Source organism: Apis laboriosa, unplaced genomic scaffold (assembly GCF_014066325.1).
Source record: "Apis laboriosa isolate Shangri-la unplaced genomic scaffold, ASM1406632v1 scaffold229_cov158, whole genome shotgun sequence".
NCBI lineage: Eukaryota > Metazoa > Arthropoda > Insecta > Hymenoptera > Apidae > Apis > Apis laboriosa.
The window spans coordinates 185,517-212,313 of NW_025222413.1; the positions used below are offsets into that span (position 1 = coordinate 185,517).

The 26,797-nt window shown below is 34.3% G+C and overlaps 1 protein-coding gene across 1 annotated transcript; it reads right to left on the reverse strand.

The window, feature by feature from the left end:
* Positions 1 to 1,412: 1,412 nt before the first annotated feature.
* On the reverse strand, positions 1,413 to 26,797 carry LOC122713086. Its single transcript, XM_043933227.1, has 8 exons — positions 25,633 to 26,797; positions 22,523 to 22,690; positions 16,984 to 17,168; positions 14,797 to 15,035; positions 13,929 to 14,207; positions 5,249 to 5,591; positions 3,403 to 3,691; positions 1,413 to 2,416 (listed from the first exon to the last, which is right to left on the reverse strand). The coding sequence occupies exons 2-8, from the start codon at positions 22,682 to 22,684 to the stop codon at positions 2,198 to 2,200; spliced, it is 1,716 nt and encodes a 571-aa protein (XP_043789162.1). The 5' UTR covers positions 22,685 to 22,690; positions 25,633 to 26,797; the 3' UTR covers positions 1,413 to 2,197.

Here is a 26,797-nt window from a genome sequence, read left to right on the forward strand (position 1 = left end):
AACCGGCCACTTCCTGCTCCGTTAACCATGAAAGTAATTTAACGAGCCACTGTACGTGATTCAGTGGACGTATGCCATGCCAGTTGGTTATCAAAGAAATTTTCGTCTCAAAACGATGCTAATGAATCGATGTGAATACAACTTGAGAGAGAGAATGTGAGCTGAAAAAATTAAAAAAGTTGCATATTTTTCATATTTCAAAATATTATATTTTACTTTTAGAACTAAATGCAGTTTAAGGGGAAGAACAATAAAAACTGAATATTATTCAAACTTGAGGAAAAACGAATTCGTGAAACTTTTTATTTTAATTTTAAGGATTGCGTAAATTAATTAAATGCTTTTAGATTTATATTATTTTTTTTTTATTTAATAGAAATATTTCTAAATTATAACTCATAATTGAATTTTGGAAAAACGAGGAATTGATTAATGATCAATTTAATACTAATATTGATAAATAAAAAAAAATAAATTTCTAATTTTCTTTAAAGTAGCTTTGTTGTTTTAAAGAAAAAATAAAGATCAAAGAAATGATGAATAAAATAATTAAAAAACGTGGAGGTTAAAAATGGAAATATATAATAATCGAAATGTAATAAGAGAAAAAAATTATATCCATATTTTCTCAAGTTAAAAATTTTCATAATTTGTTGCATCATAGAGTAAATTGTTTCGCGAGAAAAGGATCAATAACCTTCTTCAGTAACCTTCTCTAAAATTAAAACAACAGGAAATACTTTCTAATTCAAACGATAAGAAAAAATTATAACGGTATATTAGATAGAAAAGTATTGCGCTAAGATAATTCGTGGCAATTATGTAGCTATTGGAAGAAGGAGGCGTAACAAAAGACAATAGAGACACAAAGGAAAACGAGAATCCGAGTGCAATTCGTATTATCGTGCACATCAAGAAATGGATTCTATCTCCATGAAATATTTATTTCATGGTCTTTCAAGATTTATTTGAATATATATATATATTTGGAAACTTTTTTCCCAAATGATGCGTCATGAATTATTAAATAAATCTTTCTCCTCACCATTCTTTATAATTATCTTCAAATATTTATTTTTGTTTGAACAATAAAAATAGAAACTGCTATTAAACTGCATCTAAAACATTGGTAGCATAATAAATGTTTATCTTAAAATATTGCTTCAACTGTTTTTTAAATAGAATTCATAAATTATATAATAAATATTATATTAATAAATATTTATTATAAAATACTATCTCATCTGAAAATAAAATCTATTTAATTATTTTTATATAAAATAAAAATATTGCATCTAAAACGTCACTAGATTAATAAATATTTATTTTAAAATATTACCTCAACTAATTCCTTAATTGGAGACTTTAAACTAAAGGATCCATAAAGAGGATAAAGAAAAATAATGCCAATCTTTATTGTTATTAAAGTTATTATTATTTCTGTTATTGTCAATATTACTGTGCTTGTTACTTGTTCCTATCATTATCGTTAGTCTGGCATCCAGCGCGGATATCAATATAGTGCATATAAGTCAGGGTCAGAGATCAACGGAAGACCCACGGTTTGAACCTCCTTATCGAGATCTATGAAACGACGAATACAAAAATCATCGTCTTTGACTGCTCGAAAAAATCCTTTTAAAAATTTACCTTTTAGAAAATTTATAAAAGGGGGGCAAATGAAACCCTATAATGACAAAGAGACAAAAGCTTCAAAATTATTATCTCTTGTAATGAAATTTATTTCATTTTCTATATCGATACGTGAACTTATTTTCGAAAGAACTACAATGTAGCAGTGAAAATTATCACAGCAACGATTGAATTGAAAAAGTGTTCGGATAATATCGAAGAATGTAACGATGAAGATGAAGATACTTGAACTTCGATTAAATTGAGGAATGTGAAAAAATTATATGATTTATAAATGACGTTTGTATACACTTGTAATAATATCAATATCTAGATCTAAGTTTGCAAGTTTGCTCTTTACGAGCAATTAAGTTTCCATAACGAACAAAGCACAATTTGTAAAATGGATTTTGTACAATTCTTTTTCAGATTTTCATTTGCTCCCCTTAATTATTCGACGTATAAAATATCGTCGAGGACGCTAGACAGCCATTTAGAGAGTGGTACGATAACGATACGGTCGGATTAATTAAATAATTTATTAGTTAACAACGAGCCAATCGACTCAGTACGGATGAAGAGCCGCCAAACCAAGTCTGGGGGGTTCTGCGTAGCTGTGTCGATATCGACCCGGGGTGGGCACGATTTCCAAGGGTGGTCTCGCGCTGTCACGATCTAAACCTGGATATCTCTCGTGTTCAGAGAGTTCTTGGTACGTGGTTGCCCTGGCGCGTACTTTCTCGCGTATTTCCTTCATGTGCGCGCGGTCACGGAAATCTCGAACCTGTGGGCAAAAAAGAAAAATAAGGATATTAATAATTTAATAGAAGATAAATTCCTCGATTGAAGAAACTATATATATATTACTGGTTTAATCATATATATTGGTAAAAGCATGTAAGGTGGTATGAATTTAACATAAAGATGTAAAAATAAAAAGAAGAAATGAATAGATTAATTTATAATGCGGTCATATAATTCAATAGATATTTGTAAAGAATTTGAAGGTAATATTAGAAAAGCAATATACTTGTGATTAGGTTATAAAACAAACGATTGAAAGATTAAAATGAAGTATCATGAAATATAAAATTCATAATATTGAAGTTTGATATAAGAATTCTATAAGAATCGATACAAAATAAGGTCGAAGTATATGTATTACATATGTAAAGTAGAATATCCTCCAATCGAATAATTTTAAGTAATTGTTACAGTTACACATTATTTGCGAATGGTTAGTTACGTTTATATTTGTTTACATCCTGAAAGGAACAGATTCACGAGCAAACAAGATACCAGCAAAAGTGAAAATCCATCCACTTTTCGTCATCGAACGTTGAGAAGCTAATAATAATTTCTTACAAAATCTATCTTTTAGAAAGTGGAAACCCAAAGATGTCAATTAACTAATACTTGGAATCTTCGTAAAACTGAAGATCTTGAAGTAGATTCGTAAATTTGAAATTTAAATAACGAAATTAATGTAATAGGAAGTTAAATCTTCCAAACTTAATTCGAGGAAAAATTTCTTCAACCTTGCCAGAATTGAAAATCTTGGAGCAAGAAATAATCAAAGTGACGTAATTACGATAATCGATCTCTAAAAATTAGATGATCAAATATCTATCACGGTAAATCTTTTAAAAAATACTTTGAGAGTTAAACCTAATTTCTCTCTACTGCATTGTAGGATTTGAAGGCAGAAATGTGAAGGAACAGAATGTGACGATCATCGGAAAGAGAAATCGTGGAATCAATGGTCATTACTTCTCTCGGATCAGCGACGTTTCTTTGCTCTCGGAAGTCTCTTCCAACCGTTGGATTTTCGTAGAAGCTTCTCGGCCGAGGCCTCGAGACCTCTTGCTCCGCTGGTCGTTCCATCGCATAATGATGGGTTCGTGGCCGCGGTCGAGCTCTGTAAGAAACATCATTCTCCCGTTCCGATACCTCCGAATGATTCCGTCTGATCAAATGTTCGTGGCCAGTTGTTGAACTGTTGCTCGCCGGATGTTGACGACTCGGTTGTTCCTCGTGGCTCTGTCTGCCTGACTCAACCCTGTTGGTACAAAAAATTCACGATAAATTAGTATCGATGTTGATCAAAATCGAGTTATTTATTAAAACGGGAATTTTAATCCTAGAACCTCGAGATGCAGTAGGAATCGTGTATATAGAAGGTAGAAAAATAGAAAGAAATATAATCTAATTGCTGATTTTTTTATATACATAAATGCTGAAATTAAAAATGGTAACAAGGAAATTTTTTGGAAATTTTTTAAATAAGAAAACATTTTTTTTTTCAAATTTCCTAATGAGAAAGTTTCCTAATTTTTTAATTTTTCTAGAGTCAATGTGCTCTAGAGTAAATATGTTTCATATTTCGTTGATTTCAGGCGTTGAACGTCGAATGAAAATTAATAAATGTGAAATTAAAGAAAAGATTTTCTGCAAATTTGCAGACACGTTTGAAAGAGGTTGGAAAAGTATACGTGTTCCGAATTTGTTCCACTTGCCACGTACCAGTCCTGACAGCTGCTTCTCGCAAAATAAATCGACAGGAACGTTCATCAACTTGTTCGAACGTTCTACCATAAGCTTTAAGAATAGAATCTTAAACAGGTTCAGAGTAACAAGATAATTTTTCATAGAAATCAAGTGGAGCAAAGGCATTGAGATGTCGACCTCGTGTTCTGAACGAGAGAAGCTGTCGATTGGCATCAATGGAACCGTGTATATCCACGAAATAACTACGTCGACTTTTCGAGTATTTCGTGGTTCGAGACCGTTCCTCCAGCTGGTTGGACAGCTTTTACTCGAGATCGACACCGGTGATTGCTGGCCCAAAACGAATGTCAGCCAGGGAAAAAGCAAAGGCAACCGCGTGGCCTTTTAAAACTAGTCTTTCTGGTCGGCTCGAGAGAAAATGAGAAGCGGCAGGGAACGGTCCTCTCTTACAATGGGATCGGTGCAGATTCTCTGGATTAGAAAACGAATACCCAGAACTTGTTAAGATCGACGCTTACCATAATGACGGTTGTGGTACTGAAAGCTGTTTTCGATCCACTCTGCGCATACCTTGACTTTTTACTTTTTATCGATGATATATCGGGTTCTTTTCAATTTCAAGGCTTTCTAACCGGATTGTTTTCAAGGAGAGAGAGACATCGAGTGCCATTTTGTGGCACTTGCATCGCTTCGGAGACTCGAGCAATTTTCAAATTATTTTATTTCATATATTTTCGCACGAGGTACACGATACTTTTCAAACCACGTTATTTCAAGTATTATTTTCTTGTTGCATTACGAAATAACATCGTAAATTTTTTTTTAGAATTATTTTCTAAGAGTCTAAGACGAAAATAAAGTAATTTCCCAGCACTCGCTCCATTTATATTTTTATTTATATGAACAAATTAAATATCTGTAAATGGATTAAACGGATAAATTGAAATAAATTATCTATATATATACGTATCCTTAACCAAGATTTAAATTTGGTAAGTAGGTTTATACGCGGTGAAATTACAGCTTTGTGTACAATTTTATAGTATAATAAATTTAATGGGAATGCGAAAAGAAAATCAATACGTTGCAGAAACATTTAAAACCGTACCTGTGAACAGGATGACTTTCCACATCTCTCTGTCGAGAAAGAACAGGCCTTGCGATGGCCTCTCTCTCCATGGCTCGGAACATCTCCTTGGCATCTTGGAATCTCTCTCTGGGACTGGACACCTCGCAAGGATTGATTCTAGGCTGATACTGAGGGCTAGGCGACCGTTGTCTGAACTCCGGTGCCCTGCGACTTCGATTGCAACTCGGCGAAACACCTCTGTTCACCTGGCTGCTCAATCTTTCGGGACTTCTGGCTAATCTTGGCAACGTTAGACTCGTTCCAGTCGTTTCTGTTTCCGGTAAATAATCATTCTCTTCTGCTGGCGCTCCCCAATCATCGTCTGAAACAAATCACGAATCGTTTTAGAGAGCTACTCGAACCGTGGAGAACCGAAGAGATATTTATCGGTAATTATTTATCAATGATCGAACGTATGCTCTGATGTAAATTTTTTTATTATTTATTATTTATTTATTTATTTTTTATTATTATTTATTATTTTTATTATTTATTTATTATAAGTTTCAATAGGAATGATTTTGAAATGGTTCGTTTCACGTTTAATTATACCTAATTTTAATTTCTTCGATCAACTAATTAGAATTAATTATTAAAATGAAAACCTCTTATCTCAAATTATTTCGATTATCCTGCAACAAACAACAAAATTATTGTGTATTAATACGCGAAATCAAAAAGTAAGAGATAAATATATTTTTCTTTTGCATACAAATACCTCCGTCGTAAACTCGTTGTAAAAAAGAAGAGGAGAGAGGAAAAAGAGGATCGTGGTGGCTCTTTCTTTTGCACGAAAGATGAAGAAAGTTCGAGGAGAAGATCGATATATGTCTTTTTCTCGATATGCTGTTTTGCGGAAGATCGGAAAGGTTGGAAGATGGAAAAGGTTGGAAGATGGAAAAGGCAGGAGGAAGGCGGAAGAGGCCGAAAGAGGAGTGAGGCTAACAGTTGCCTCGGGCTGTGGGCCGAGAATGCGGAACTTTATTCCCATTTTGTTGACCTTCCACGAGGTCAATTTCCATGCCAATTCATCGAGTATACTCTCGGTATGACGTATACTCGTCAATCGTCGTCGTTATCATCGTCGTCAGCGGGATATCGCGATGACGGTTAATAGCAAGGAGACACGAGGAGAATGGAAGGCTCCTCATGGAAATCAGCCTTTCGAGAGTTGTCGTTTTGCGTAATCTCGTGGAATGCTGCAATGGGTAAAAGTTAAAAGGCAAAGTGCCCGAGGTTCCTCTGAATATCATCGACGATCCTTGGCTTCTGAGAAGAGATCGTTGCACCGTTCTCGTGTATCGTTTTGATTCATTTTTCTCCTATTGGTATCGTTCTCCTATTGGTAATGGATTAAACGAGAAAGTGGATCGTTACTCGATGATGGAAGGGAGTCGAATTGGTACGAATAGTGAAATAAATAAATAGCTGACATTTGTACAGTTTCTATTTATGTTGGCGTTTTATTCGTTCATTCACAAATTAAAATTATGATCGATTAAAATTTCTCAAGAATTTAATCAATTCAAAATTTTAGATAACTTTTTAAATTTTTCATCACAAATAGCAAATAATATCTAAAATTCGAGATTTCTGACACTTTTGTCTTTCTTTAATTAGAATTGAAATACGATACATTACAATTTAAAAAAAAAAAACTTTAAGATTATTCGCAGGAAAGTTTGCAAATACATGAAAAGACATTTCCCACGCGACATTTAAAAAAGGAAAAAACAAAAAATAACGAAAGAATCTATAAAACATATTTATTGCTTTTCGTTCGACTCTATCATTCAGCTAAAGCTTGTGCCAAGTATCTTCGGAACGAAGTAACATATCAGAAGAATAAAGCGGCTACCGAATGTGGCCGACGATAAATTAATCGTCTTAATCAGCGGCCGGAATCTTGCGAGCACGGGATAGTTTCACGCGATGCATCAACGCGCGAGAGGCGATACAGAGAGCCACGGATCGTGAGCAAAGTGTGCCAGATCGCGAACAAGCCAGAAGCGCCGCTTATATGGAGATACGAACGTGGAAATCGTGATCGAGCCATGTCCTCGAGACACCTGTTGCGAAACGGGTTCCTATATGGCCAGTAAAACACCAATGATAGAGGAAAAGATAGGTATTATGGCCCATTGTTGTCATCAAATCAACACCCTATTTTCATATTCGTTTTTTTTCCATCAGAACGGTATGTGCATCTTTAATCTTATCCTTCGATATTCGCTTTTATTAATTATTCGAGGAAAATTTCGTTCGAGTATAATTTATGTTCTTGTACATTTCAAGTACAATTTAAGATACACGATGTACCATGTATATAGACATTTATTAAGGTCGTTGTATAATGGATATACTATACGCTATAGTAAGAAGATTAAATGGAGCCGAAAATCCAAGAAAGATTAATAGCGAGTCCCCATAAAAAGTAAGATCGGTGATAACTTGCTTTAGTCGGTCAGTGGCACATTTAGAAAACATCGCATAACCACGTGAAAAATCGTGTAATTATTTCGTATCGAAGTTGTAAATCAGTCGAATTAGTTTCATTCACGATTTGTCTTGAACAAAAAAATAGTTATTCGATTCTTGGACATATTCTCGATCGTAATATTTAAATTTATCTTATTCAAGTTGTAGATAACTAATGCAAATTAGACAGGAAGAACGAATGTTTTAAACTGCGGATAACTAATGTAAACTGGAAAGGAAGAACGAACTATCGTATTTTGAAATTAGAATTTTTACCATTTTTACCAGATTTAACCAGATTTAACCAGATTTGAGAATATTTCACAATAAAATTCGATATTCATCGATTCAAATAAAATTCATCGAATCGATTATTTATCTAATTTAAATTAAATAAAGAAACATAGTAATGTTATACCGACATCAAATCTTTAAAAAATACGAATTTTAAAAAACTAATTAGGAACTAATTAGGAATTTGTTCGATGTAACTTTACTAAAAAATCTAGATATTCTCTCTGCGCATTAGCTAGATTCTAATCTTTAACCAAAAAAAAAAAAAAAAAAAAATCCAAAACAATCTAATTCATTAGATTAAAAACTCGTTTCGAGTCGTAAATAATCGATAAAAACTAGCTTCATTTTAAATAATAAACATTAGAAACTTCCTTGCTTAATAATTTCAATCATGAATTATAAGTTCAAGTTTTTTTTTACTTCGTTCATTTGAAACATCTAATCTTTTTTAATTATAGTAATATCATAATATTATTATAATATATAATATTATATATCGAAGAACAATGAATCGATAAATAAAAAAAAGATATTTCATTTATGTAAATTACATTCTTAAATAATATATTTTGTTATTACGATACCCTTATTTTCTCGTATTTTCTAATAATTACATCCATATATATCTTAAAAAATAAAACTAAAATATATCATTAGTATATCATCGTCCATAATCCCACATTCTCGTACTTTTTCTTATATAACTTTTTCCTATTATACATGGTAATTTATTATCATAAATATTATCGATGATATATCATTTATGATTCTCCAATTTCCTTTTCATTTTTTATATTCGCTTAAAAAAATAAAATGATTTATCTAACGAAATATGCGATTAAATCATGCATCATCGTCCACAGTTTCATATTCAATTAATTAATCTCACCCCTGATACATGTATTACGTATCAGCAATACATCGTATCATTTATATAATTATAATTATATAAAAAGAAATTTCTTATTTTTTATATGCAATAATTATCGTCCACGTCCTTAATCCTTCCCCAATACACAAGTTGGCAATACATCACGCAGATACGCAACGGATAATTCTAATCGGATGACAGACATCGAATTAGCGGAACAGGTACACGCCATCTGAAACCGTGTAGCGATTCGAGTAGCAGTACAGCGTCTCGACATCGGGTCCTGGTGTCGAAGCGGCTTGATTTTTGCGACAGAGAGCCCTGGTAAGATGTATGCGTGTACCTGCAGGCCGGTACCTGTCGCTGACACGACTTCCTAACGGTATTCCTTCCACCGTAACAGGTGCCCAATACCAACGTCCCCTCTGTGCACGTACTTGTAATACGAAGTCGACGTATAATGTACAGTATATCTTCCGTTTCTTTTTTTCTTTCTTTTTTCCCTTCTTTTCTTTATCTTCGTCCGCGAAATTTATTCGATTATTCGTTATATGGGTCAGTCGCCCGTTAAAAACATGTTTCGCCACGTAAGACGAAAGAACGCGGTGTGGCGAACGAGAACGAGCTGATTTTGACGTTTCTTTAATCCTTGGATATTTCTCCTAAATTTTGTTTCGATCGCGATCTACCATGGGTTTGTCGTAAAATTTAATTTCCTGGGTTAAGGAATATTGTTTAATCTCGAAAACTTTGAAACAATTTAAAGTAAGATGAAAGAGAATAAAAATATTCAAAACTATTAATAATTTTGGAGGATCCAAAATCGAATAAATGGCTTTAAAACGCAAAGACTCGTGGTTATGCATTTTTTTTTTTGACAAATCAATTAACAAATAAGTTGAAACTACTTAAAATAAATTTATTTGGAATATCTGAAAAACAATATACATATACATGTAAATAAATTTTTATTAAAATTTATTTGACGAAATTGTTAAAATATTAATTTATCAGAAAAAGATATTCGTTATAACTGTATAATAAAGATAAAAGGAATTGCGAGATTTTAGAAATGTTGGTTTTTAAATAATAAAACTAACTTTAAATCTATGGTATTTTCGTTAAGTAGTTTATCTCAATATTATATCAGACAAATTTCTTCTAATTTTATATATATGTATAGATTTATAAGATATTTGTATAATGAATAGGGGGAGTGTAAAAGTATGTCGGAAATTAAGAATGAAATTATTTTAGACTTCGTTTTCGTGAAAATCAAATACCTTTCATGATTAGAAAGTCGAATGTTAAGACCTACTCTCGAGGCAATAAAATCAAGAGGCCGGTGTTTGGTAACAAATAGAATATTGATTAAATAGAGAAACGTTTCCGGAAATTGAAATGGATGTATCGATATCGGCTTAGCATTAACCACTTATAAAACAACACGTAAAAGTATAACAGATTCGAACGACAAATTTCTAGCGCGATTATAGATCAAATATTAATCTTTAATTTTCGATCACCGATCACTGATTGAAAAATTAAAACACGGAAGAGATACAGAAGCACGATCGATCGAACGAAAATGGAGAAGAAAGAGCACAAGTTCGAGTCAAAAGGAGGCGTAGAGAGGCAAGTTTCCAAAAACGTAACTTTCTCCGATATTGATGTATGGTTCAACAATTTGTCGGCACGAAATTCGAAAGAAGAATCGTCGCCGACCGATTCGAAGTGAAAGCAGATGAGAGAATCGGTGAGATGTTAGAGGCGCGTTTGCATTCAACTCGAGGAGCAACGACGCGGAGAGAGAAAAATTGAAGAGGAACACGGGTGGACGATGAAGAGAAGGAATGTGTACGAAGAAACGATTTTTCGTAGCACGACGAGAAACTGGGTTACCGGGTCGCCTTCCGCCCGGTTTTCTACGAGCACCGATAAGATTCGAGGCGGAACACACGCGGCCACCTGTTCCACAGGTAGAAAGCGTCCAAATTTTTGTCATCGCCACGGATCTCCTTTTTTCACTTCGAATTTGCCGCCTTTTTCGTCGCGATCGAAATTTTAGAGAAAGTTCTTCGGATCTTTTCTTTTTTTTTTGGAATTGAATTTTCTTTTCTTTTTAATAGAGGAGAAAATATAAATTTGAAACGGTACTGATATTTTTGACAATGATATTTAATATTAATTCTTAAAAATGAAAATTTTTTCTTCAGATTTAATTTCTTTACTTATATTTAATAAAGTATTAATTTGAATTTATTATATATATTCTGTAATTATGATACATTTTAAGAGTTAAATATTACAAAGAATATAATATTTCGCATAAAATTTTTCAAAATTATTCGTTTAATTTTTGTATTTTGTAATTTTTGTACAGTTAGATGAAAGAATTCGTACTTTCCTTTATTTATATTTCGAAATAATATAGATAATAGAAGTACATACAACAAACTTTATCTTTAAAATAGGAAAAGTAAAGAATAAGTCGATAATTAAGCGTATAACAGACAGTGGGTATAGAAATTCAAGATTATACCATGTACGTAACTTTCAAAAATTCCTAAATACAAAGACAATGAAAGCGGAATGATCAAGCACATTTAACTCATTACACTTACACCAGGTATACCAGATACTTGTTCTTATCTGATAAATTTCAAATCTGTCGCACTCGCACAAGCATTGTGAAAATAATTACAAGAACGTACAAATACGTATCCAGAGGAAAGTTTTCACGGTTGTATCGTAATCTCGAATCTTGCTAGTTCGAATAAAAAGTCTCGTCTCCTGACAAGGAAAGGAGAATAATCGCGCGCTATTGTCGTCTAATTGGCGAGTGGAAAGCGGCTCGAGCGTTTTCCTAGGAAATTAGGCGATCCGGTTGAACGCGCCATTACGCCCGCTAAACGATCGCGCGTCGCTTGATGCTGCACGAAAGTGAAAGTCCTCCACTTCTCGTTTTCCTGATCCCGCTCAGGAAACGATCCCTCGCGAACCCGAAACGAGAATCGATGAATCGTGTTGCGCTTGCTCGAAATTAAATCTCCCAACGATTTCTCGAAACAGTTTACACGAGTTTAACAAGTGTTTCAAGGATCGTGATCGTGTTCGTGGTACAAGTACGAGAAGATCGTTGTAAAATGAAAGGAAATGAAGTAGCTCGTGTAATAACAAAGGATGCTTCGCAACCGACTCTTCGATTTAAACGAAAGTTGGCACGTGATCTACTCAATCGTGAAGATGAAGATGAAGATGAAGATGAAGATGAAATTGAAGTTGAAGATGAAGATGAAGATGAAGACGAAGATGAAATTGAAGATGAAATTGAAGTTGAAGATGAAGATGAAGATGAAGATGAAGATGAAATTGAAGTTGAAGATGAAGATGAAGATGAAGATGAAGATGAAGATGAAGATGAAGTTGAAGATGAAGTTGAAGATGGATATGAAGATGAAATTTCAGTTATAAAATGCATATTCGAACGAAAACGTATCATGAAAATTGAAACACGAGTTAAAAGTTATACTTAGAACCAGAAATGTAATATCTTTATACTGAAAATCGGACCAAATGAAGAAACACTTTATCATGTAATTTTTCAAACATGATATTCATTTTATTTGTAACTGATATATCGGGATAATTGAAAATTATTAAAACGTCGTAAGCGATTGAATTACCGCGAAATCTACAAAAATGATCGAAACAATCGAAAAGTATGGTTAAGAATCTTTTAGAAAATTTACTAGATATAAAAATCTGTATATTTTTTTAATTTTTCAGTTTAATATTTAAAAACGCTATTAAAATTTATACGCGATATGATATTTATGCATGTTATCGATACACGTGTTACGTTATATAATTTTGCGTAAAAACCACAAGTGTCGAGCTAAACGATCTTCATTCAAACAACGATCCGAAACGTGTTTACTTTTCTGAATGAAGAACATTTCAAAAGCGGCGGCGCGAGTATCGTAGCAACAACGAAATTCTTGCATCACGGATTGCAAAATATTTTGAAACTGGCGCGGAATAACAGCGTCTCGTCTTATATGGATCACGATTCCACTAGCGAATCGTAATTGAACGTTATGAAACAAACGAGTCCCTCTAATTGCCTCTTCGCACAATTTCCTCCGGCTAAAAATCAACCGAGAGTAAATTTAATTTCAATTACTCAACGTGTATCGTGAATCGAGATTTTTAAGTAAGTACGTATCGTTCGCACCGCGGTCACGGTGAACACTCGCGCTTTTCATTTACAATAAATTTCACACTTGCTCAGCATGACTATCGAAACGACCACGAGGAACGTAACGCCTCCGTGCTGTCGTATTTTTTCCCCTTTCGCGCTATTTGCCACGTCTCGTTATGGAAATTTCAAAGTTTCGCGTGACATCGCTCACGACAAATTCCCGATCGCGATTCGATGGTAAATTTGGGGAATCTCGTGGGTAGTAATGTGACTCATGATCGTGAAATTGTTGTAGAATTATAAGCGTTGACACGAAATTTTCGACTAACTCGAGGTGATGAGTCACGATGACCAGGATTTCTTGTAACTTTGACTGAACTTGAGAGAAAGAACTGAAAGAGACTGAACTTTTCAATCTTTTTTCCGAAATTAATAAATTGTTAATTACTCTGTAATTAAGTAAAATTTGGCTCGATGTTAAAACGAAGAAACGTAAAAAGAGAAAGCACAAACTATCCAATTAATTCGTAACTAATTTATCGTAATCGAATCATAAGTGACAATTATTACGTAATTCAATAACAATTTCAATTAGATTTGTATTATATCTACTTTAGTTGATTACACCTATTGAACGTAGATAAACGTAGATATAAATTAAAATGAAAAGCGCGAACTCTAAATTTAATTGGATAATTGATTGATAGATTTTCACGAGATAAAGTATAATAACAAAGTAAATTATGGTAAACTGTGGTTAATTATTCAACGATGGACGATTTAAAAGCAAGAGATAAGAAAGCGCTTACCGGAGGAGGAATCTCTGGAAGGTCTGGAGGGTCTGGGGCCCAAAGGGTGATGGCTCTGATAAGGCGGGGGAGTAGCGGCGCTATCCGATCCTATCCCGCTGCTCGCTGCGCTTCTCGTGCCTCCCCTGTCGATCGTAGTACTACCGCCCACGATCGTTTGATTCAAGCAACGTCTGAACTCGATCCCGGCCAGATTGCCTCTGTGTCTGTGCACGGTGTCGTAATCTCGCGGAGGTAGCAAAATTGGACCCACGTCGTTGTCACCCGAGTTGCCTCTACCTGAAAACACGTAAGTCGAGACTTTACGTTATTTTTCCATCCAATTTGTTATTTTCTACTGTAATTCTGCATTTGCGTTGCATTAAAATTAAAATATAGATACGGTTGTATCTTATATATATATGTATGCGATTTTACCTATGCAGTTATGCGAGCGAACTTTGAAAGGTAGATAAAATTATAATCTCGTATTTACAGTTGCACTGAAAAATGCAGACGCGGTTGAACTTTGAATTGTAAATAAAATTATAATTTATTACACGATGCGGATACATTTTTTGCATTTGCAATTGCACTTAAGATTGAAAATGTAGATAAAATTTACAATTAAAATCGTAATTATAGAATTATTCGTACGAGTATAACTTAAAATTGAATTCTTTTAAAATAGACGCGCGGTACTTTTTTTGGAAAATTTTTTGCAAAATTACACGTCAGATCGCAGCTGCACTTGTACTTTAAGCGTTGTAATTTAAAACGCAATTGCATTTTTTATAAGAAAATGTAATTTCCGAGTGGATATCTACGTTTCCACAACGTACGTCGAAGAGAAATAAAGGAAGCAACTCTGAAAGGGAATAATACTCACCCAGCTTGGCACGCAATTCCGCAGCCAAGGACTCGTATATCGTGGTGGTCTGCACGGAATCGTGTCTCAGTTCGCCGCTACCTTCCGACGATTCCGATTCCCTGGTGCTTCGACCGTCGCTCCCTAAATTGCTACGAGCTCTGCCTTCCAGCGAGTTCACCCTTGCCAAATTGTCGGTGTGCGATGCCAGTGCTTTCAACTGGCCGCCCAACAATTCGGCTGTTTCGACCGAGTCGCATCTAAATTTAAAACGATCAAATCCATGAGGATCATTGCCTTCAAAATTATCATTATTACTTGTTGGATTTGTTGGATGGTTAATTCGAATATAAAATTACAAGATCATTAACTAATTTGTACGATCTACGGTTAGTTTAGAAATTAATTATATATTAATTATTATAATATTAGTAAAAAACGAATTTCTAATTAAATTCGAATATTCTTTCTCAAATATTTCAGAAATACGTTCCTTGTCTTTAGAAGGAACTGAAGGCTGAGCTCCATAATCCCGACCTTCCGACTTAATCCCTAGTTTCCGTATAAATACAACCGCCTTTTGAATTCTAATCACCCGCCATTGGGATAACGCTCACCGCGTAATCGATGACCTTTATTATTTTCCATGAACTCAGCAAGAAATCGCGGCCAGCACGATCGAAACCCCGAACGAACCATTTACCTGGTTTCGATCGAAACCGCCGATTCATGAATTCAATGGCAACGTTGTATAATCCACGTATTCCATTGCGTATACGAGTAAATCGTTGCACCACACGAAAGGAGATAAAAGAAGAGGAAAAAGAGAGGAAAGGAAAAAAAAAAAAAAAAGAAAGGAAGTAATAGTGTTGTTACGAGAAACACGAGACTCTTCTCACGAGACGAAGAAAATACGGGAATTTTCAATGGCAAGGCTGTTCTCTTGCCGATAGGATTAACATGGTGCGAACACCGAACACCTTAAGAATTTATTATTAGCGACCCGTTAGAATCGCGCAGCTCGTTAATTAGCGAAGACAAGCAATGGCTGAGATCTGAATGAAATGGCTGCATAGGTCGCGATTCATCTTATCCGCTTTGGTGTAAAAAAAGAGGAAAGAAAGGAAAGATTCGAAGAGGATTCTCTGTCGCGTTCTTCGAACTCGCTGACAACGGTTAACGAGGATAGAGGCGGAAATTAACGCGTTTCGAGGGATCTCACGGCGATCCATGCAATTGGTAACGCGCCTCGTTTTCCGGATAATTATCCGTTAATTGGTACTAATGCGATCAGATTGCGCCAACTGGTTACTAGTTGGCGCGATATACTGTTTAATTAGAGATTTATGGTAATTTATGATAACGCGAATCAAGAAAGCTGATATTTCGAGGAAAGATGTCGTCCAAAAATTCTAGAGGTTAATCGAATCGTCGTTTCCTTCTTTCTTATACAATGCGATACCGTATACCCTCGCTTCGTCTTTTATTTAATTCGAATTTAATTCGAGAATTAAATATTATCTCATAATATTGCTGTTACGTCGAGGAATAAATTAGATTCTAATCGTTCGATCGCCGTTTTATAATTATCGCACGAATAATCGGTGATGAAGAAATTGCAAGAAATTACTAAAATAAAGAATATGAATAAATGCATCAACCTATTATGATTATGCCTTTCTCAATTAAAATTCAACCGATACAAAATAATAACACGATGTAGAATAATGAAACGTTGGAGGCGAGAAAAATGATTAAAAAACCTATAATGATCTTAAATGATTAAAATCTCGAACGTAATCCTGTGCTGTTAAAGCGGTGGACGGGATATACAATTCTAAAGATATTCTAGAAGATGTATAAAGTACTTCATAGGATGATACGAATCAGTTGGAATTATTTCGAATCTCTCGTCTTTGTGTAAAGTTTACGACGAGACTTATTCCAGCCTCGTCCAGTATCGTCTAATCGAAAGAAAACAACATTCTCGCCACGTAGAAGAACGGTTAAAGTTTCAAATCTTCGCTCCAGCACATTCGCCATTGCTTTATTCCTGTTGAAACGTCCTCTCAACAAGCGAACAGCAACTGCGCGGTATAATAATCCTTACGGACATCCGACAAGGGCAGAGGATAGAAGAAGATAGAAAAGGAAGAAAAGAAAAAAAAAAAAAAAAGAATAAATTATGATTCTCAAGTTTCTGGTAACCTGTACGCGTGCACGTGGACAGGATTGTTGGTGGCCGGATTTGGAAGCAGAAGAGTTGCGGCGACGACGTCCTCTCGTTGCACGGCCGCAAGTACAGCGTGTCCTGGCACTAAATGCTTCACAGCCGACCTCGTGGAGCCGCCTGGATGGACCGTCTGTATAATCTTCAGCCCCTTGTTGCTCACCTGGCAATCGTAAAACGTGTACGATCAGCTGGTCGCCGATTTAACGAGCAGCCCCGTTTAACGGTGATTTGACGCGGGCCAAGCCTCCACCACAGGTTTGAGTTACACGGCCACGGAAACGCGGCATTATTGCGTACTAAAATGCAAATCGAGCGATGGATCGTACAGTCGCGAGGATCGTGCTACTTCGATGCTTGTAACGCATCGGTGAACCGGGTTTTAATGAACGTTAAACGTCGCCTCGATTTTATGCTTTAAAAGGAGACGGTTTTGCGAGGGGAATGTTGGGTTATTAATTTTTTTATCTTTCCCGAGTTGCGTCGACCTGTTTTGCTCCTTCTCTTCGCAATTTACGTATGTCGTTCTTAATCTTCTTTTCACAATTGTGTAATCGTGTATCCCTGTACGATAATTTTACACTTTATTATACTTTTAAAAAGTATTTGAAATTGCAACGAATAATCGGTGAATTTGTATATAACACTTTTTCACGCGCGAATAATTGATATTCGTGATTGCGATATTCACGTTTAAAGCCGCAATTTCTTTCTTTTATTTCTTACAATTTAAAATTATACTTATATCTTGCACGTTTCTGTATTTTCAGTTTTGATCTAATACTTTGATCTATTCTTTCTCTCATTTCTTAGAATACTTTAATTGACATTCACAATTCATTTATATCAGCATATTCGAATATACGATTAATTCCTATTGATACATTCTAATTCAATGTCAGTAACGAAGAACGTATCAATAAGCAATATCGTTCGATAAGTAAAGTTGTCATCGAACAAAGAATACTTTCCCCATAACAATAACAATAACAATACCCTGTCTTTTGCATATGAATGCGTAAAAACGCAATTTCCTTTTGGAAAGCAAATAATAACAGCAGAACGATGAAAGTGAACACGAAAAAATGAGAACTTTCTCTATTTTACGATCAAACTTTTAGAGGAATGTGCGTACAAGCATGTCGATGATTATTGTCTGCCAGGGCGTTAAAATTGCCTGCGTATCCTTTCATTAACGATCATGAACATCTATTAAAAATCAAAGAATAATCTAATGAATAACTGATTTCAGACATAATCGATTGTTAACACGATACAATATCGGAGAAATAATACGTGGAATTTCAATTTCTTCGCTTTGCGCGAGGAATAAATTTCTAATTTTCTATTCTTCTCGAAATTAAACATTTTCCTGAATGACAATTGCCAAGAGATTATTCTCGACTGAAAATAGATCGAGTAACTCAAATTTTGAAGTCGAAAAATGTGATAAAATGTGATAAGTGATAACAATATAGCTTGTGATAAGCCAATGATTTATTATTATGAAAAATATTTAACTAAAAAAACAATTACAGAAAAATTTTGTATTTTTTTTCTTATTTAACAACATGCGAAAAGTTTTTTTAATATATCGGATAAATATATCGTATATAGCACGTATAATAATGTGCCAGAATTTTTTTCAAACAAATATTGAAAAATTTTAAAGAACACAAATTCTAAAACTTTTTTTTAATATTTCTATGAATTAAACATAGCCCTACTAGGCTTCAAAAAAAAAAAAAATAACAAAAATTGAACATTTTTAAAAAAATACAGATTTCGAATTTAAAGTTTTAAAACGACCTCTTTTATATTTCTATCCGCACGCACATACACACATCTCTGATACTGCGAGAAAATTACAAAATCCAATGCTGAAACGAACAATAATCAGTCCCTGTCCTCGCGTCTGCGGTTTTGAAGAAATCGGTCGGGAAGAAAATGACGTGGGTAATTTTCATCCAACTGGAAGACTGTTCATTAAAACTGTCGCGAACCGCCATCGCGAAAATTCGGCGAGTTAAAATATTCTCAAGGCAAGCGATATCTCGCAACGGGTACCGACAATTACACTTGCACAATAATTAGCTGGGCCTCTTGCGGGATTTTGTAATAATTTTATACTTTTTTTTTTCCTCCCCTTTCCTCTCCTATTCTCATTTTTCTCTCTTTCTTGTCAGACGAGCATGCCCGCGGTGAATTAACGCAACGCCTAAATCTACGCAAAAGGCTTTCATTAAGATCGAACGAGGCGATATGGAGAACACCTTTGTTTTCCAGGCGATGAAGCTTCGAGGATCTTGTTGGCTCTTAAACGTGTGATAAATTACCGAATGATAGTCCTTGGGCTATCCAAGATTCCAAGAGATATAATTTTTTTTTTTTTTTTTTTTGCGATAGAAATTATCCGTTATTCGCATCCTGATTCGAGAATTTTGTTTTGATTTAAACGTTGAGATTATATTTTTTTGCTCGATAAAAATTATTTATCTTTACGCACATAAATTAGCTATCTTTGTTTAAAAAAAAAGAGTCATCGATTTTTAAAATTTCTAAATCTAAAATAATTAATTATAGGAGTAAGTTTTATTATGATTATATTTCTTCAGTAAAAAGTAATACTAATAATCTCTTTATAAATTTTTAACTACTATGAATAAAAAGTAAAGATGATAAATGTTAATACGTCCAAACGTATCCTTTATGTTATATGTTTTTCAAAATTAATATTTCTCGACATACTTGATAGAAAATATTTCATATGTTTTTTTAGAGGATGTCAAATTGCATCGATAAATTAATTATAAAATAAAAATATACGATTCCGTTTAGAGAACAAAAAACACGTGAAAATTTTGAAAACATGTGATACGAACATATTTGTACACTACCAACATATTCGAATAAAGTAAATTCTAATTCTTGAAATATTTTTTTAAACTATCTATAATTTGATAAGATAATTGATAATAATCCAAATATTAAAATATATCCTATCATTATATATATCATTTCTCAAATTATTCACAACAATTTAAATGAAGAAATAAAATTCCATAAAAGACCATGTCTACATTACACAGGATTACATAAGAATGCACGATCAAAGAAGAAATAATTGGAAACGAGGAATAAGATGGTGATTTTTAAATCGGACATGCAACCCTCTTTAGCAAATTTCAATTGACATGCAACGGGAATATCGAGTAACATGCCAGCTTAACGGTCGCGATACAATTTCGGTGTCATCCATTTATTTTCTCTTTCCCATATTGAACGCGCCTTGTGTGCCCATCAGTTTCGTGCCCATTTCCCTAGCATTCGGGTCAATGAATCTTTTATTGCTCTAATTAAAAAATCTAATTAACCTTACTCCATGGGATCTCTTATTAATCTGTATTTAATTGTATCTTTGACCCTGGGAAATTAAGTTTGATTTATTTAAATGGAGTAACACAGTTCAAAGCGGATTAAAAATGGTTTCGTGGAAGAATGAGTCGAGAGGAAAGAATAACATTTTTTCGACGTTTAGTTTTCGAGAAAATCGGAGACATTTGTCAAATTTTTAAATGTGTATTCGCTCGATTCAAGATGAGATATTATTAATTAACATTGGTATGAAAAAATAAGCCGTGATCGTAGAATAAAATTTTTCTATTTAATAATTAAAGAAATTCGAACACAAGATACGAGAATATCTTAAGCGTTAAGATATATTTTTCCATTTTGATTCTCTCAAAAATAAAATCTTAAGGAATATAATTTTATTCCTTAAGATTTTTTTTCACTTATATTAAGTACGTACGATAACGTCGTGTTATTGAAAACGAAATGAAGAAATTTTGTTTTTATCCTTTTCTTTTTCTTTTTGCAAGTCTCTCTTTGTAAAATATATTCATTTTATATTGATATTTATTTTTAATCGAATAAAATAAATGGAAATAAAAGGAAGAATTATCGATCATCGAAAGTTCGATGAAAGTTCGGTCAATAATATATAGGCAAAGAAGAATTAGTTCGCATAGTTCCAGAAAATTTTCTGATGCAATAATTGCTTGTAGCATGTTTTCGTAATAACAAAATCTAACTTTTGAAGAAATCTTAACAAATAGAACTTTCTTAGAAACGATGTGAAATTAATTTTAAGAAACCGTAAGATTGTTCATCATTTCCCTACTATATACTTTTGCTCGAGAATCTTGGAACAGTTATCATAGTTCAAAACTGAGAAAAATTAAATAAATTAAAAAATATGAAAATTTATTGCTGTAAACGATAAATATATTCGCTATATATTCTTATGTATTTGATGCATTTTATGAATTCTTATGTATTCATAAAACGGAATAGAATAAAAACAAAATATAAGAACATAATAAAAAATATAAAAATACGTGCCATTATAGAGACCACATTCAGAGACTAACTATATTTAAGAGGTTAAAAACAGAAGTGACCTAAGACTAAACGTATAGTATAAAATATATCTGAATACCAAGCAGTTTGAGAAAAATACAAAGGATTATAAAAATAATTCTTTAGTATCAACTTTTTCCATTTTTTATTCGTAGCATTTCTAACAACCAACTCGTTTTCAACTTGAATAAACAACTCTAAAATCCGATTTCTACAAGAGAAAGAAATTTAAAAACTCGGATTACGATGGCCACTAAACCTCAAAACTCGTTCCATCCCCAAATTCTGTCGCCGTGAATTCTCGATTGTATAACGTCACCGTAAAATTTAGTCATCGCACTACCACCACACAGTCGTTTGCATATCAAAAATACACCTTGTTTTCGTTTTTTTATGTCTGAGAAAATCCCTTCTTCTTATTCCGATTTTATTCATTTCGAGGTGAATTCGTAGAAAAATACAAATGTTTTCGAAGAAATTGATAACCGTCTCGAGCAGGTCGAGGCCTGGCGATTTTGGTATGTAGGCTGAGGTCATAAATTGATGATTTTTATTCGACCTGCAAACTGCTTTCACTGCCACCCGATGAATGCGCGCTTGACCGCATTGAACGCAACGAAATCAAATTAAAACCAAAATGAAACGAAAAACTTAATAACTCCATTTTTTCATTCATTTCCTATTTTTTTGTTTTTATATCTATATCTAATAAAAGTTTCAATATTTCAAAGTTAAAATTTCAAAATTTCAAAATACAATCAATTTTAATTGCAGAAAGAAATATTTTGAAAAATATTCAACTTTAAACTTCGCTGTCCTATAAAAATTAGACGAAAAATTAATAAATTTCAAGATACAATCATTTTAATTGCTCGAAAGAAATTTAACGCAAAACTGATCTTCTATAAAAATTAGAAAATGTAATTTATCGAGATCTCTCCTCCTCGTTGTCTTTAAATGAAACGGACGAAACGAAGAAACATGGTTACGCTCTTCCCAATTTTCGACCCCAACAATTAATCTCTTTCTTTTTCTTTTTTTTTTCTCGCGATATTTTCGGCCACGAAACCGGATCTCCGAAATGGTACCGCTCACCTGTAGCGTGACCTTGAAAGGCTCCTGTAGTCGTTCTCGTTCGAGCAGGTAAGCTATGGCACCGGGCATTGCGTCCACCCCCTTGGCCTCCCTCGCGCCCAAGTACCAAACGTAGTACGAGCTCTTCTTAACATCCTTGCTGCTCCTCAGACGTAGGGCCATCACTCACTGTTCGAAACAAAGAAAAGATGCATCGGCTGTCAGCTTCGAGACTTTTATTCTTTTCCAGAGTTCGAACGATTCGAATCTTTCAGGATTAACGGACGGAAAGATTGCGATATCGTGAAAAACTGGATATTTGTATAGGATTGGATTTGAATCTTTTGTAATTCTATGGTAAGATCTTCGATTCGATTAATATCGAATCCTTTGAAAATCGATATTGGAAATGGGAAATCTCGAAATTTTCTAGAAGATCGAATATTTAGAACGCTAAAGTTCTGAAAATTTGAAACTAAAACGAAGTATTCGATATTGTATATAAATGAAATATTGTAAAGCATTTTCCCAACACTTAATCGAACGTATTGTTCAAGTATGATTCTAATCAAGGCCAGCGCATTATCTCTCATTATACGTGCTAGTAATTACTGAAATTTTCTCAAAGTCGAGTATTTTCTTCCATTGGACATATCGCGTACATAACTTTTCTCTTGCGCAAAAACATCGATTTTCCACGAGGCAAGCTTGCAGCCGTGATTGGCCAAGTACACGAACTGCTTGTCTGTTCATCCGCTTCCTCAATTACTTTCACGCTTAAACCCGTTTTCTATGCTTGAACCGTCTCGCGAAGAATCGGTTCCCACCGATCTGCATCGCCGTATCTCGAGCGAAAATATCCCAGGAACCGGAACAGAAACGTGTTCAGGATCAATGTCGACCTCGTATTATCGACCGATTTTTCACCCATAACCCGTTCGTACGTTCTACGCGATTAATTATTCCTACATCCTTCCAACCATTAAACTCCTCGTTCGAGAAGTCGAGGAATGTTAAAAATTTCATATTTCAGAATATTTCGAGGAAATTAATCCTAGAAACCCTCCATCAAAGAAAAAAAGAAAGATTTTAAAAATCTTTTTACCTTCGTAATTAAAGTGTGAAAGTATAATTTATTATTTTTTTAGATAAAGAGATATGACGCAATTTTTGTGTTTTTTACAACAAATTAAAATTTATTTTTATTTATAATTCTTTTCATACTATCCAGTTGATGACTATTAAATTAGGAACGTTTACATGTAGAGGAAATACGAAAATGCAAAAATATGAATGTAAAATACTCAAAAAGTGAAATTAATATATTTGATCGATATTTGAATGAAATTTTAGATTCTATTATTCTATAATTAATCGTATATATATATTTAAATAAACATAAATCCTAATTTATCAAAGGAAATTATATTAAAACAATGATATTTTTATAAATAATTAAAAGTAATTCTATCGTTACCTTTCATTTTCTCATACATACGTTCAAATATTTAAGCTTCTACACGTCTGTTACTTTTTTTTCATCGATATACTTTATAAAAATCCAAAAACAATCTCATTTATCCCAACATTTAGAGATACTAAATTAAAGAGGGCAGAATATCGAAATGAAATTTTGAATCCATATAATTAATCTTAAAGACTCGCGAATACAAATGAAAAGATATTTGTTTCGTTAAAGTCATCATCGTATTAAAATGCGATCAAAAGTTTGGCGAAAAATCGGATTCTCGCTTTTGGAAATGTTCGAACTCGAATCGTTCAATATGCACGCGATCGAATCATGCGAAACTGTACACGATACTGTCCGCTCTTACGGTATAGGTTTGCTCTCTTTATTTATGCATTACACGCGTTTCGAAATCTTATACGCTCGCGTGTAGCCGTAAATATGTAATAGGTTCGCTTTACCTTAGGACGCAACGCTATTTACGAGGAGAGTTATGTTTCTTTTAACGATAAATCCCATTCGATTATCCTCCTATGTATTACCATCCAATCTATGTGTATCAGTTCTGATTAATAGTTTCGACAACTATATTAATCGTTGTTAATATTAAATTATCGATACGAATGAATGAAAATTTTCTTATTCAAAATTTAAAAGCTAAAACGATCGATTCCATTTGGTTATATATATAAAACGCGAACGTGTTTTTGTATCAATCCTGAAATTACCAAGTTCACTGGAATTTTGTCAAAGTCATAATTTAACAAATATATACGCATAATAATAATAATTTTATAAAAACTGACCAAAAAGTATCTTGATGATTCTAATAAAAGAGCAAGACTTTGCAAAATTAAATTATCAAGAACAATTTCAATATTCAAAATACTTGAAAATAATTTAAATGAAACATCCTATATAACCCATATGTTTTTATTATTTTAATTTAATTATTAACAATTCGTTAATAATAAATTTAATTGATGTTGAAGGAAGGAAGAAAGAAGGCACTATGCGCGAAGCAACTATTAGTGGGATAAATTTTGTGTGCGTGACGAGAAAAGGAAAAAAAAAAATAGATCGAATCATTTATCACTCCCTATCAGATGTTGGAAATTATCCGTCCCGATGAATGGAAATTACGATCGTTTAAACGATTGTTCGAACGTCGCGAATCGAACTTTGTAAGAATTGCAACTTTCAATCCATCGCTTTCATCATACCGCGCCGGAAATAATTAAACGAATTTCCTCCACTTCCCTTGTTAAATCGACCATTTCATCATTGATAATGTGCACGTTCCTACTTGAATTATTATCTTTATCACAACATCAATATTTCCAAGAATACCTACGATTTTAATTAACTGCCAATTAATATTACCTCCTTGAGCGATACATCGAGAAAATTAACGAGAAAATTATCAGAGTGAGTAAATATTTCTTACGAAAAATATCATTGGTATCGTTTTAATATCAAAATTACAACGCTTGACGAGAATATATATTTTATCTTATACATATCCTTCGAAGAAGAAAGAAAGGAAGAGAAAAGAAAATGAAAAAATTTAAATTAAAACTAACGCAACTTGGTTAATTTTTAGACTGCGTAAAAAAGACGAGAGGAAATAAATTTAAAAGAGGAAATGACAAATCAAACTGACCAGCAGCAAATGTGTCCGGGATGCTCGGAGCTCGCCGCGATTTTCACAGGAATTAAGCAACGCAGCACAGCGGAGAGGCAACGGATCTTCTGTAGACAGACGGCGGTGGCGGAGGCGGCTGGTTTCAGTGAGCAGAAGAACAAGTTGTACGGTACGTACGGCCCACGTACGTGTTGCAACATGCACAACCTTGTCTATGTAGTACGTATATACGTGTATACACAAATCCTGGCCGGGCACACTAGCTCGTCGAAGAAGAAGCGGAGAAAGAAGAAGAAGCGGAGAGAGAAGATGAAGAAGAAGAAGAAGAAGAAGAACAAGAAAAAGAAGAAGCTCGTCGCTTCGGTTGATCTGACAGCTGCGCGATTTCAGTCCAAAGCACTTTTCCACGCTCGCCACCGTTTCTTTATATGCACACGCTACGCGTTCTTCTCTGTTTACTGTGTACGCTCGAAGAAACCTCGAGTGAATACGGTGGAACGAAAGAAAATGAAACGAAATGGAACGAAAACGTCCAGTCACGAGGTTCGAGGGACACGAGGATTTATGAAATTCGGAAGAAAGAGAGGGAGGGAGGGAGGGAAGGAGAGAAAGAGAGAGAGAGAGAGAAAAAGAGGAAAAAAAAGGAAACAAAAAGAAAAATCTCGTACGAGTCTCCTGTAAAGGCGTCGCTTGTTGGCAGAGTTCACTTGTCAACGACGCGGCGCGAGTGGATTCGCGCGTACCTAACCATCACGGGATACTGACTCCACGGTGGAGATCCTCCGCGAAGAGCTCGAGTGAAACGCGAATGAAGGGAGAGTGAACGAGTGAGAAAGGTGGAGCTACCTTACGAACGAGCGGAAGAGAGACAGGCGGATCGACTCGAGTCGAGATTACGTCTATCCTTTAGCGTCGGGCCCCTCTCGCTTCGTTTCGAATGCCCGTTTCGACGGGTCTCGATCTTCTCTGCGCGCTCTCCTCTCTTTCTTTCTCCTCTCTCTTTCGGACGAATCGCCACACCTTGCCGAGATCGACTCGCGATCGCCGGTAACGCGTTCTCTGCCAGCAGCCTCGAACTAACCGGACGGTTTTCTGTCCTGAATTTTAGTCCCGGGGCCTCTCGAGGAACGAAGACGGACATAGGTAGGGAAAGAGACGCGCAACACGGGGGACGGCTAAGTGG